This window comes from Dendropsophus ebraccatus, chromosome 3 (assembly GCF_027789765.1).
Source record: "Dendropsophus ebraccatus isolate aDenEbr1 chromosome 3, aDenEbr1.pat, whole genome shotgun sequence".
Classification (NCBI taxonomy): Eukaryota; Metazoa; Chordata; class Amphibia; order Anura; family Hylidae; genus Dendropsophus; species Dendropsophus ebraccatus.
In genome coordinates this window covers 191,609,713-191,624,525 of record NC_091456.1, presented here as the reverse complement: position 1 = coordinate 191,624,525, position 14,813 = coordinate 191,609,713, and the positions used below count along the sequence as shown (strand labels likewise).

General features: G+C 44.6%; 1 protein-coding gene across 2 annotated transcripts; it reads left to right on the top strand.

Moving 5' to 3' along the window:
• The first annotated feature begins 8,144 nt into the window (after positions 1-8,144).
• LOC138786782 (gastrula zinc finger protein XlCGF57.1-like) lies at positions 8,145-13,273 on the top strand. 2 transcript variants are annotated; one of them, XM_069963830.1, is made up of 3 exons: positions 8,145-8,167; positions 9,474-10,410; positions 11,958-13,273. In XM_069963830.1, the coding sequence occupies exons 2-3, from the start codon at positions 10,326-10,328 to the stop codon at positions 13,064-13,066; spliced, it is 1,194 nt and encodes a 397-aa protein (XP_069819931.1). In that variant the 5' UTR covers positions 8,145-8,167; positions 9,474-10,325; the 3' UTR covers positions 13,067-13,273. The 2 variants fall into 2 exon arrangements, with proteins under 2 accessions (XP_069819931.1, XP_069819930.1); XM_069963829.1 differs by lacking the exon at positions 8,145-8,167 and adding an exon at positions 9,169-9,257.
• Positions 13,274-14,813: the final 1,540 nt, after the last annotated feature.

Below are 14,813 nucleotides of genomic sequence, written 5' to 3'. Positions count from 1 at the left end.
ATGTAACATCCCTCCTCCTGTAAGCTTACCTTACTTCTAGGGTCACACTGATAGTGACACAATGTAACATCCCTCCTCCTGTAAGCTTACCTTACGGCTGGGGTCACACACTGATAGTGACACAATGTAACATCCCTCCTCCTGTAAGCTTACCTTACTGCTGGGGTCACACACTGATAGTAACACAATGTAACATCCCTCCTCCTGTAAGCTTACCTTACTGCTGGGGTCACACTGATAGTAACACAATGTAACATCCCTCCTCCTGTAAGCTTACCTTACTGCTGGGATCACACTGATAGTAACACAATGTAACATCCCTCCTCCTGTAAGCTTACCTTACTGCTGGGGTCACACACTGATAGTGACACAATGTAACATCCCTCCTCCTGTAAGCTTACCTTACTGCTGGGGTCACACACTGTAAGTAACACAATGTAACATCCCTCCTCCTGTAAGCTTACCTTACTGCTGGGGTCACACACTGATAGTGACACAATGTAACATCCCTCCTCCTGTAAGCTTACCTTACTTCTAGGGTCACACTGATAGTGACACAATGTAACATCCCTCCTCCTGTAAGCTTACCTTACTGCTGGGGTCACACACTGATAGTGACACAATGTAACATCCCTCCTCCTGTAAGCTTACCTTACTGCTGGGGTCACACACTGTAAGTAACACAATGTAACATCCCTCCTCCTGTAAGCTAACCTTACTGCTGGGGTCACACACTGATAGTAACACAATGTAACATCCCTCCTCCTGTAAGCTTACCTTACTGCTGGGGTCACACTGATAGTAACACAATGTAACATCCCTCCTCCTGTAAGTTTATCTTACTGTTGGGGGGGGGGGGGGGAAGGTGTCACACACTGATAGTGACACAATGTAACATCCCTCCTCCTGTAAGCTTACCTTACTGCTGGGGTCACACACTAATAGTGACACAATGTAACATCCCTCCTCCTGTAAGATTACCTTACTGCTGGGGTCACACACTGTAAGTAACACAATGTAACATCCCTCCTCCTGTAAGCTAACCTTACTGCTGGGGTCACACACTGATAGTAACACAATGTAACATCCCTCCTCCTGTAAGCTTACCTTACTGCTGGGGTCACACTGATAGTAACACAATGTAACATCCCTCCTCCTGTAAGCTTACCTTACTTCTAGGGTCACACTGATAGTGACACAATGTAACATCCCTCCTCCTGTAAGCTTACCTTACGGCTGGGGTCACACACTGATAGTGACACAATGTAACATCCCTCCTCCTGTAAGCTTACCTTACTGCTGGGGTCACACTGATAGTAACACAATGTAACATCCCTCCTCCTGTAAGCTTACCTTACTGCTGGGGTCACACACTGATAGTGACACAATGTAACATCCCTCCTCCTGTAAGCTTACCTTACTTCTAGGGTCACACTGATAGTGACACAATGTAACATCCCTCCTCCTGTAAGCTTACCTTACTTCTAGGGTCACACTGATAGTGACACAATGTAACATCCCTCCTCCTGTAAGCTTACCTTACTGCTGGGGTCACACACTGATAGTGACACAATGTAACATCCCTCCTCCTGTAAGCTAACCTTACTGCTGGGGTCACACACTGATAGTAACACAATGTAACATCCCTCCTCCTGTAAGCTTACCTTACTACTGGGGTCACACACAGATAGTAACACAATGTAACATCCCTCCTCCTGTAAGCTTACCTTACTGCTGGGGTCACACACTGATAGTGACACAATGTAACATCCCTCCTCCTGTAAGCTTACCTTACTGCTGGGGTCACACTGATAGTGACACAATGTAACATCCCTCCTCCTGTAAGCTTACCTTACTGCTGGGGTCACACTGATAGTAACACAATGTAACATTCCTCCTCCTGTAAGCTTACCTTACTGCTGGGGTCACACACTGATAGTGACACAATGTAACATCCCTCCTCCTGTAAGCTTACCTTACTGCTGGGGTCACACTGATAGTAACACAATGTAACATCCCTCCTCCTGTAGGCTTACCTTACTTCTAGGGTCACACTGATAGTGACACAATGTAACATCCCTCCTCCTGTAGGCTTACCTTACAGCTGGGGTCACACACTGATAGTGACACAATGTAACATCCCTCCTCCTGTAAGCTTACCTTACTGCTGGGGTCACACACTGATAGTGACACAATGTAACATCCCTCCTCCTGTAAGCTTACCTTACTGCTGGGGTCACACACTGATAGTGACACAATGTAACATCCCTCCTCCTGTAAGCTTACCTTACTTCTAGGGTCACACTGATAGTGACACAATGTAACATCCCTCCTCCTGTGAGCTTACCTTACAGCTGGGGTCACACTAATCAGCAATGACTTCCGTCTCTATAATGTTCTACTTGCTGGGGATGTGATGTTACAGGAAGGGGTGTGGCCTATAGAGGAAAGAATGTAGTTTCCTAGGTTACAGAGCTGTCGCTACAATGAGGAGGATCAGGTGATTTTCTCATATTATGTGACATGGAAAATGTGAAGGGAGAGAAATGATGTTATTTACATGGGACTGTATGTTGGAGGAGATGAAGGGAGAGGAGTGATGTTAGTTACATGGGACTGTATGTTGGAGGAGATGAAGGGAGAGGAGTGATGTTAGTTACATGGGACTGTATGTTGGAGGAAATGAAGGGAGAGCAGTGATGTTAGTTACATGGGACTGTATGTTGGAGGAGATGAAGGGAGAGCAGTGATGTTAGTTACATGGGATTTGTAATCATTTACTTATCTCCTCATACACTACATACATGTTAAGTTTCGTGATAGTGGCTCGTCTCTTTCTGGGTGCACTTTTTTTTGTGACCGACTGTATATAATGGTATGCTGGGCTGTATATATATATATATATATATATATATATATATATATATACTCACCGGCCACTTTATTAGGTACACCCTGCTAGTAACGGGTGGTCTTCTGCTGCTGTAGCCCATCTGCCTCAAAGTTGGAGGTACTGTGCGTTCAGAGATGCTCTTCTGCCTACCTTGGTTGTAACGGTTGGCTATTTGAGTCACTGTTGCCTTTCTATCAGCTCGTACCAGTCTGCCCATTCTCCTCTGACCTCTGGCATCAACAAGGCATTTCCGCCCACAGAACTGCCGCTCACTGGATGTTTTTTCTTTTTCGGACCATTCTCTGTAAACCCTAGAGATGGTTGTGCGTGAAAATCCCAGTAGATCAGCAGTTTCTGAAATACTCAGACCAGCCCTTCTGGCACCAACAACCATGCCACGTTCAAAGGCCCTCAAATCACCTTTCTTCCCCATACTGATGCTCGGTTTGAACTGCAGGAGTTTGTCTTGACCATGTCTACATGCCTAAATGCACTGAGTTGCCGCCATGTGATTGGTTGATTAGAAATTAAGTGGTAACGTGCAGTTGGACAGGTGTACCTAATAAAGTGGCCGGTGAGTGTATATATATATGTAATGGTATGCTGGGCTGTGTATATATGTATATATACACAGCCCAGCATACCAATATATATATATATATATATATATATATATATATATATATATTACAGCCCAGCATACCATTTATATATATATATATATATTGGTATGCTGGGCTGTATATATATAATGGTATGCTCGGCTGTGTGTATATATATATATATATATATATATATATATATGTATAATGGTATGCTAAGCTGTATATATATATATATATATATATATATATATACACACACACACACACACACAAAGTGGTACCTTGGTTTAAGTGTATCTTGGATTAAGGGTCAGTTCACACGTACAGACTCATAGCGTAAATCTGGCTGCGAGTCTGTCAGGTCCTGGCAGTTCACTGTCACTACATACTTGCAGCTGTCTAAACGACCGCTGTGTGTATGTAATTCTGCCGGCCCCTTAACCCCTTCTGCTGCCGCCCGGCTCCCGCTCTGTATACATTACCTCTCCTCGCTGCACGGGGTCCCGGCGTACTGCTCTCCCGCCCTGCCAATCAGTGTGTTGCCCAGCCGCAGCCACTGATTGGCAAGGCGGGAGAGCAGTACGCCGGGACCCGTGCAGCGAGGAGAGGTAATGTATACAGAGCGGGAGCCGGGTGGCAGCAGAAGGGGTTAAGGGGCCGGCAGAATTACATACACACAGCGGTCGTGACAGTGAACTGCCAGGACCTGACAGACTCGCAGCCAGATTTACGTTACGAGTCTGTAGGTGTGAACTGACCCAAAGAGCGTTTTGCAAGAAGAGCTCACAGTTTTAAAAATTTTTTCTTTGATTTAAGAGCATTGCTTTGGTTTAAGAGCTCCCTGTACTGGGTGGGAGGGCGAGTGGGGGAGGGACATGGCCTGCACAGGGTGGTCTAAAGCCCTATACTCTGACCCAGGAAGGGTCCTATTACACGGGGCAATTTTAACAATAAACGATTGCAAACAAGATTATTTATAGTTAACCTGAAATTGTTCACCATATTACGATCATTACTACGATTGTTATTGCGATCGTTACTATGATCGGTTTATTCCTTCTGATCCCAGCAAAACAATGAGCAATTACACTGAACGATTAGTGAAAAAATGCGGAACTTTAGCGAACGATTAACTATAATTTTAGGTTCAGATCTAAATCAACGATCAACGACATATGAACGATTTTTCGATTGTTGCCTGCAATTACACAGAATGATTATCGTTTAAATCATTTAATCATTTAAAGATTTAAAGGGAACCATTCACCCCGTAGCCCCCGGCAGAAACTGACATACAGTGACATAAAGGTCAATATACTTACCACATCGCTCCCGGTCCCGTCCCGGATCCCGTTGTTGACACGGAGAAATCGCTGATTCTTCTTCTCGCGCCCATTATGGTAATGAGTGCCGCCGGGTCCGAAGTCCAGCCTTCTCCCCGCCTCTGACACTTGATTGACGCCGGGTCCTCTTCCTCCTCGTCTTCTTTCTTCTCGCCGGATCCCGCGCAGGCGCCGTGACAGTCGTTTTCGGCGCATGCGCAGTTCACAATTGAAGCGGCTCCGCAGCCTCACTGTTTACTGCGCGTGCGCCGATTGTCTTGAACACGTATCCTGTTTAACGCACAGGCGCAGAAGAGGTGACGAGACCATCGCAACGGCGCCTGCGCGGGAATTCGTCAGAAGACTGGAGACTGAAGACGTCAATCAAGCTCCAGGAGGCGTGGATAGGCGGCAACGAGAAGAGGACCTCATGAATAAGTTGGACTCGTCCATCGTTTCCTATGGATGTTGGACTCATCTCAGCTCATTACCATAATGGGCAGGAGAAGAAGAATCAGCGATTTCTCTGTGTCAACAACGGGATCCGGGACGGGACCGGGAGCGATGTGGTAAGTATATTGACCTTTATGTCACTGTATGTCAGTTTCTGCCGGGGGCCACGAGGTGAATGGTTCCCTTTAACGATTTTTCGCACAATAATGTCCCGTGTAATAGGGCCCAAAGTCTCCCTCACCTTCCAAATCATAGCAGATCCAATTCAGGCTGGGGTTTGTATCAAGGGACAGGACTGTGGAGATGATCTCTCCACAGCTGTAACCCCTCTCTCCCCGGACAGAGAGTGCTGCTATACTGTGCCCACATATGTCCTGCTCATTCCTTCATTCTCCCTGCTGTCTCTGTCCGCCCTTGTGTTCCCATCCTCTCCATTCCTGCTATAATGTGCCTGCACTTACACTCAGCTATACACACTGCTGCTATAATGTGTCTGCACTTACACTCAGCTATACACACTGCTGCCATAATGTGCCTGCACTCACACTCAGCTATACACACTGCTGTATATAATGTGCCTGCACTCACACTCAGCCATTCACACTGCTGTATAGAAAAGTTTCTGTCGCTGTCCTCCTGCACAGCTCTGTGATTCTCACTTCCAGATTGTTCCATGCTGAGCACCCACCCCCTTCCCTATTGCTGTCATGTGACCACACAGACCTCTGACAGCAGCCCTGCTTCTCTATTCTAGCCTGTTGTACTACGCTACTGCATTTTTGGGATTTGCAGTTTCAGGCTGGGTTCACACTACGTATATTTGAGGCTGTATAGCAACCAAAACAAGGAGTGGATTGAAAACACAGAAAGGCTCTGTTCACATAATGTTGTAATTGAGTGGATGGCCGTCATATAACGGTAAATAACTGCCATTATTTCAATATAACAGCCGTTGTTCTAAAATAACAGCAAATATTTGCCATTAAATGGCGGCCATCCACTCAATTACAGCATTATGTGAACAGAGCCTTTCTGTGTTTTCAATCCACTCCTGGTTTTGGTTGCTATGAGGACCTGACATGAGGACCAAATACAGCCTCAAATATACATAGTGTGAACCCAGCCTCATCCTGTATCTACAAACTGCTACTGCAGCTGTTTTTTTTTTTTCTGGATTATGCAGTTATATATTATACACCACATGCTGATTGCTATACTGTACAGTAACTTATAATATGACACATTCAGCTGTTTGTTTCATTTGTTTTACATGTTTTTCAGAATAAAAAATCATTATTTTTTGGGTGTGGAACCAATTGTCTGCATTTTAGTTTCTTATGGGAAAATTTGCTCTAGTTTAAGAGATTACAAGCACCGTCCTGGAACGAATTAGGATTGTAATCCAAGGCACCACTGTATATATATATATATATATATATATATATATATATATATATATATTATATATGCAGCCCAGCATACCAATATATATGCAATACAGGAGAGAAAAGAGTGCTGCACCTCACACCTATGGCTTACACTAGTGCCTCTCGGCTGCATAAAAAACATCAGAATTTTGTGTATGAATTGATCAAGCCACACTGCCCCATGTACCTCGTGCAGGTATCTGAAACACATGGGTCCCTACACTAAGTCCACACTGTGCCAGTCAGTGACCACCACCCCCGCAGGCGTGCACAGTCAGGGAAGGGAGGCCATGGAACGGCCCTGCGACCCCCATATCACAGGACCAGACCCAAAAATGCCACGGCAGAACCCAGCCAGCACCGCCGGTGGAGGAAGCTGCCCCCAAACAGCACGAGTCTGGATAAGGTATTGCGCTCACCATAGCTACTGCAGGCGCTTCTTCTTCAGGCTTCTTCTTCAGGCGCTGTCCCCGGCTGATGCGCGGCTGCCGGAGGTGTCCCATCCTATCCCCGGCAGTGAGCTCCCTGTACGCGGGGGCTGTGACTTCTGACACAGGAAGCGTCTCTGACGTGTGCTTCCTGTGCCGGAAGTCAGGGCCCCAGGCAGCTCACTGATGCGGCGCGCTGCCGGGGATAGGATGGGACACCCCCGGCAGCCGCGCATCAGCCGGGGGCCCGGACGAGCACGCTCTTGTGATTGTGCATTGATTTGCTTGCGGTCACAAGAGTAATTTAAGGGGGGAGCAGTGCAGTGGCAACGGGGGGCCCTCGCGGGCCCCCCCTCGTAGCGGGCCGGGTCGCAGCGGCGACCGCTGCGACCCTGGTAGCTACGCCACTGGACCCATGTGTATCAGATACCTGCACGCGGTACATGGGGCAGTATGGCTTGATCAATTCATACACAAAATTCTGATGTTTTTTATGCAGCCGAGAGGCACTAGTGTCAGCCATAGGTGTGAGGTGCAGCACTCTCTTCTCTCCTGTATTGCATACCTATATATATATATATATATATATGTGTGTATATTATACATATTAATAATATATTATACAAACCTAGAGAAAAAGAAATGGCTGCACCTCACACCCATGGCTGACACTAATGCCTCTGCTTTGTACATTCGGACTCTCTTCCCAAGGGCTACTTATACATCAACACTCACGGATTTTGATCGCCTGGGTTGTCGCAACTTCTGCCATTTCGCACTGTATTTCGGTTATCTACCAGATTCTGGTCAGTATTGCCAACCCTGACAGGGCCTCCTTTTTTAATAGGTGGTAGAGCGATCTCGACATTTGTGAACTTTGGCATGGTATCTCCATGGCTGCTAAAGCGAAGGAGAAAAATTACAAAATCATTTCAAGGTGGTACCATTGTCCAGTCACCTTGCATAAGATGTTTCCCGAGGTCGCTGGTGGCGATGCCTGATGCCGGAGACGTTTCGCATGTTTGGTGGGCCTGCCCAGGTATTCCTGATTTCTGGAACTAGGTCCTAGCAATTTATAATGCAGATTTCAGAAAGGGTGTTGTCAATTCTAATTCAATTGACCCTGTTGTCAAAAATACCGGGCTCTCTGGCCACAATTAAAAAAAGGGATCCTGCTGCATCTTCTGACAGCTGCTCATGTTGATGTTCCCCGACTCTGGAAAACACCCATTATACCCACAATTGCAGAGTGGATAGGGGAACTTAAGAGAACTTGGCAGAAGGGAGGAAATAGTGGCGGAGGCCCATGACCGCTCGGATAAACTCTTGTTTCCTTGGCGCACGTTCATGGATTCAGAGGAGTTTCTACCTCTCAGGCTGGGTTCACACTGCGTTTTTGCAATCCGTTTTTTTTTTTGTGGTTTTGTGGGTCTGTGTACGCAGCTGGCCTTGGCATCTGCACCCCCCTCCCTTGGTGTCGCTGCGGGAAGCTTCCTGAACTCTCTAGCTCTCTTTTCTTTCTTTACCTGCTCGGACGTTTGTTAATGTTTTTACGGAATTATCCATTACTGACAGTTTATGTCTTCTTACTCTTTTCTATTATTATAGATAAAATACCTGACACCGTGCGACTTGCAGGTCGCTCTTCATTACATTTTGTTTGCTATGTAATTATCGTTTTTGTATGGTTGTCAATAAACTCACATTACACACAGGGCTCTGCTGCAGGCATATATAACACACACACACAGCTCTGCTCCACACACATCACACACAGCTCTGCTCCACACACATCACACACACACACAGCTCTGCTCCACACACATCACACACACACACACACACACAGCTCTGCTCCACACACATCACACACACACATACACAGCTCTGCTCCACACACATCACACACACACAGCTCTGCTCCACACACATCACTTCAGCTCATCCAGCACAGCAGAGTCCTGCATACACTGAGCAGCAGCCCCTGATCATGTGACTCCTCCTCCTCCATGTGACTGATCACATGACTGTGACATCAACCATAAGCACAGGCTCCTGCAGGTGGAGGGATGTGAGGAGTCACCGCAGGGAAGGAGCTGGGGGACAGGAGGAGGATTAACCCCTTTAATGTAAGTGATTTTATACGCTATTAGTCCAGATAGTTCAGCAGCTTCTGGTTGCCATGACAGCAGCCGGTACTCATGGTCTGTGAAGCAAGATCAACTTCTGTGCTAACTTCAAAGCGTAATAGGAAAAGTGTATGTCACCAAGGGGTTAATAGCTTGTACATTTCTAGATGCAGCAATAACAGATGTATTACATTGTCTCCTCCTCTTCCACTCCAGGATCCTCTGCTGATATCTTCTATATAAGAGACCGACCCATCAACCATGGAGAGAGACAGAGACAAGATGGCCGAGAGGATAATAACCCTCACCCTACACATACTCTTCCTGCTTACTGGGGAGGTGAGGGATTCTGGGAGTGATGTCATCATGACATCATTCTTATCTATGGAATAACAGATGGATAGGACTGGAGAGGTGAGGGATTCTGGGAGTGATGTCATCATGACATCATTCTTATCTATGGGATAACAGATGGATAGGACTGGAGAGGTGAGGGATTCTGGGAGTGATGTCATCATGACATCATTCTTATCTATGGAATAACAGATGGATAGGACTGGGGAGGTGAGGGATTCTGGGAGTGATGTCATCATGACATCATTCTTATCTATGGGATAACAGATGGATAGGACTGGAGAGGTGAGGGATTCTGGGAGTGATGTCATCATGACATCATTCTTATCTATGGAATAACAGATGGATAGGACTGGAGAGGTGAGGGATTCTGGGAATGGATGGAGTGATAGTAATGTGTCTCTCCATACACAGGATTACACAGTAGTGAAGAAGTCCTCTAGTGGGCGCTGTGGGGCCCCTGGGTGTGAAGGATGGAGAAGAACCCTGAGCCCAATCCCGGGGCCCCTGATACATGAGGAAATGGAGGAAGAGAAGATCCTAGAAGTCACCAACAAGATGGTGGAGCTGCTGAGTGGAGAGGTGAGACTGTGGCTGCTGGGAATGCTGGGACATTATACAGTAACACCACTGGAGGGGTGGGGGGGATGACTGTGTGATCATTGTGTGTGTCAGGTTCCTATAAGGTGTCAGGACGTGGCGGTCTATTTCTCCATGGAGGAGTGGGAGTATGTAGAAGGACACAAGGATCAGTACAAGGATGTGATGCTGGAGGATCAGCAGCCCCTCCCATCAGCAGGTAATACATATCATTATACACACAGGTCTTGTAACTATATCTATCCATTCATTCCAGTCTGTTCAGGGGGGAGGACATCACTCCATGATCTGTTGGTCTTTAGGCCAGAAGAGATTAGAGTCAGCACCTCATTCTGTTACCATATTAGACTCTATATTGAGTCCTATATGGGGCACTCTCCTTAATAAGCATAAGCTGCTGTTTGTATATAAGGAGCAGTGCAGTATCTGGCCATCATATATCTTATATACGGCACACTAAATCTATAATTGTCAGTTCTCCCAGAGCTGCTGGGCGGAGCCTAATGTCTATGGTGTCAGCACACACAGAGGAGGAGATCCTGCACTGTCTCTGTGAGTAGCCTGCCTATCTCTCTGCCTGTGTACTCTGGCTCTCCCTCTCCTATCTCCATACCCCATAGACTTAGGATCCTCTTAGATGAAACAATTTTTGTTTAGCGATAAATGATTGCGAATGATCTCAAATCGCTTACCATAATGCGAGGAACGATAGTACACGAACAATGGTAATAACGCACTGTGCGTGCACTGAAAGATTTGCGAACGATTAACACAGATTTTTATGGTCAGCTCATGTTGTTGCAATCAACAACATGCGAACAAATTTTCCTCAGTTGTTTGATTGTTACCTGCATACACACGCTTAAATTCAAATTATATTTTTCACGATAATCTTTCCATGTAATAGGGCCCTTACATTACTTGTTACTCAATCCCTGACCTAGTTATAGGATGGGACAGTGCTGATTTTTAGATAGTTTCACATTTTTGTCTGATAAGATATATTACAAAGTTTCTTATAGTCACTTGTACTATTGATCTATACGAACTCTTTGAAACATGGCCTTTTTAATACAGTTGATAAAAAAAACAACTTACTGACGACACCTATGGCCCCTGTAAACATTACATACCACACTGGACAGAGTGATATATAGATCTTTTCGTATGTGTGATATGTAATGTCTCTAAAGAAGTGTATGGGGACATTAAGGTGTCTTCAGTAAGTTGTTTTTTATCAACTTTATTAAATAGGCCATGTTGTTCTGCATCGATCAATAGTAGAAGGGACTATAATAAACTTTGTAATATATCTTATCAGACAAAAATGCTGGGCTTTGTAGTTCCATAATATTTCTTAAGATCTACATGTGAATGATGGATTTTATCATCCTAACAGATGCTGGGATGGTGAGAATTAAGGTATCCGCTGCTCCAACAGATGTGGGTAGAGATAGGGGTCGAGCATGATGCAAAACAATTGCCTGGGCCCTTTGTTGCAGGAGAGACCCTTTACTTCCCCATAGAGAATACAGGAACGTTCAGCCATGCCAACCTTTCCTGTGTATGGGGAGGACAGGGGCCGGACGGCCAAACGATTGCTTGGTCGTAAGTTATTGAAAGCGTTTGACCTTCTTAATCCTGTGCACTTGTAATGTTGCAAAAAAGACTGTAAAACTGTAAATATATGCAATTTAAAAAAAAAAAATTTACTCAAATGATAAAAGTATATTTTGTTCTTGGCAGATGACTATAACGGAATATTACGGGGAAATCAGATCACACAAGATACATATGAAGAACCGTCTATTACCCCAGATACACCCCCAGCCCCTCACAGCAAAGATCTGCCATCTCATCCTTCTATACAAGTCCTGTCTACTGATTCACCACAGATTCTAAATGACAATAAATGTAACAACAGGAATGTTGAAGATCAGAATACACACACAGAAGAGAATCCATGGTCATGTTCAGACTGTGGGAAATGTTTTACTGTGAAATCAAAACTTGATGAACATTTGAAAACCCAGACAGGGGAGAAGTCATTCACCTGCCTAGAATGTGCCAAGTGTTTCCAAAGTAAAGCGTGTCTTGTCCAACATCAAAAAATTCACAAACAAGCAAAGCCGTTTTTATGTTCAAAATGTGGGAAATATTTTAGTCGGGAAGGTGAGAAGTCATTTTCAGAATGTGATAAATGCTTTACTCAGAAATCAGCTCTTGTTTCAAATCAAAGAACTCACACAGGAGAAAAGCCATTTCCGTGTTCAGAATGTGGTAAATGTTTCCGAACGAAAAAAGGTGTAACTGAACATCAGAAAATTCACAGAGGAAAGAAGCCATTTTCATGCCCAGATTGTGGGAAATGTTTTAGTACAAAATCACATCTAGTATCCCATCAAATAATTCATACAGGGGAGAAGCCATTTTCATGTCCACAATGTGCAAAATGTTTTAATTTGAAATCACATCTTAATCTACATCAGAGAACTCACACAGGGGAGAAGCCATTTCCATGCTCAGAATGTGGGAAGTGTTTTATCCAGAAAGCACATCTTGTTAGACATCAACGAATTCACACAGGAGAGAAGCCATTTTCATGCTCAGAATGTGAGAAATGTTTTGCATGGAAAGAAGACCTTTTTAACCATCATAAAACTCACACAGGGGAGAAGCCTTACTTATGTTCAGAATGTGGAAAATGTTTTATTTCAAGATCACGTTTAATGCGCCATCAAAAAACGCACAAAAGGCAGAGGCCATTTTCATGCCCAGAATGTGGAAAACGTTTTTGTTGGAAATCAACTCTTGGTAAACATCTAAAAACTCACAGAGAGAAACAATGTTTATGAATTATATGTAGCAAGTCTTTTTAGAAAGGTGAACTCACTCAGCGGAGAAGCCAGATTCATGGTCAGAATGTGGGAAATGTTTTTCAAAACTTGTTAAACCTGATCAGTGGGTGTGCTGGGAGTTGAATTGATGTAATCTCAATGGCCAATCCTAAAGATAAGCCATGCATTCTGAAAGCTTGAATCCCCCTTTTAATATTGCATAGATAGGGGGAGATTTATCAAACATGATGTAAAGTGAAACTGTCTCAGTTGCCCCTAGCAACCAATCAGATTCCACCTTTCATTCCTCACGGACGCTTTGGAAAATGAAAGGTGGAATCTGATTGGTTGCTAGGGGCAACTGAGCCAGGTTCACTTTACACCATGTTTGATAAATCTCCCACAGTGTGTTTCTTAACCTAACATACTGTCAGGAAAAACATTTACCAGACGCCAATTAACAAATATTAAAACCAATATAATTTGGCTAAGAATTCTTAAAGGGGCACTCTGGAAAAAAAAATCTAATAAACTGGTGTCAGAAAGTTATATACAAATTCGTTTGTTACTTCTATTTAAAATCTCCAGTCTCCCAGTACTACTTAGCTGCTGTATGTCCTGCAGGAAGTGATGTATTCTTTTCAGTCTGACACAGTGCTCTCTGCTGCCACCTCTGTCCATGTCAGGAACTGTCCAGAGCAGGAGAGGTTTTCTATGGGGATTTGCTACTACTCTGGACAGTTCCTGACATGGACAGAGGTGGCAGCAGGGAGCACTGTGTCAGACTGAAAAGAAGAGACCACTTTCTGCAGGGCATAAAGCAGCTGGTAAGTACTGAAAGACTGGAGATTTTTTTCTTAAATAAAAGTAATTTACAAATCTGTATAAATTTGACACCAGTATACTGTGACACTGTATAACTTTGACGCCCCTTTAACAAGGTTTACCTTTTGATCATACATGCCATTGCCAAAAACCTTCACTTAGACTGCGTTCACACATTCACTTTCATTGCGTTACTGCATCAATTACTGCTCTCCAGTGTTACTTCAATAAATACTGCAATGTGTGCAAACCTACCCTTACTCTGTATCAGGGATGGGGAACCATTGGCCTTCCAGCTGTTGCAAAACTACAATTCCCATCATGCCTGGACAGCCAAAGCTTCGCTTTGGCTGTCCAGGCATGATGGGAATTGTAGTTTTGCAACAGCTGGAAGGCCAAAGGTTCCCCATCCCTGGTCTATAATAATAATAAGCAATAGCAGAAAAGTGGGTCTTGTCTTTCAGGGGACACAGGGAATAAAGTGTAAATGGATTTTTTGACGACCAAATGATTTTACGTATTTATCGATAAATAAATCTGTTACATAACGAAAAAGAAGGAATCATAACGCTGCCGGATGATATCGCTGATCAGACACTGACTCACCACCACCACCGCCGCCCTTTCCACTCCTCTGCTGTACTCCGTGCTGATTCTGGAGCTGCTTGTCTCCGCCAACGTCCTCGTATCTTGCTGTGTCTTATTCCTCCTTCAGGTCCTCGCTGCAGTGACACCTCTGCCCACTAACGTGTGCCAAACCAGAGTGTTGTTGCATTGCAGCATTCTATACAGAGATACCTTTTTATGATTCTGCTGACTCTATGTATTCTGACCTGTGCCTATTCTTTGCTAATAACATGGCCCTGTAGGTGGAAAAATGAAGGTGTTATGGGTCTTAGAAGGCTCCCTGTGTGCCTGTGGATGTGATTTCCGGTACAGG

Bases quoted from the DNA above. Each gene is read 5' to 3' on its own strand.
- LOC138786782 (XM_069963830.1), top strand. From the start codon at position 10,326: ATGGAGGAGTGGGAGTATGTAGAAGGACACAAGGATCAGTACAAGGAT. The intron at 10,411-11,957 runs GTAATACATATC...TGTTCTTGGCAG, and splicing joins GCAGCCCCTCCCATCAGCAG to ATGACTATAACGGAATATTA.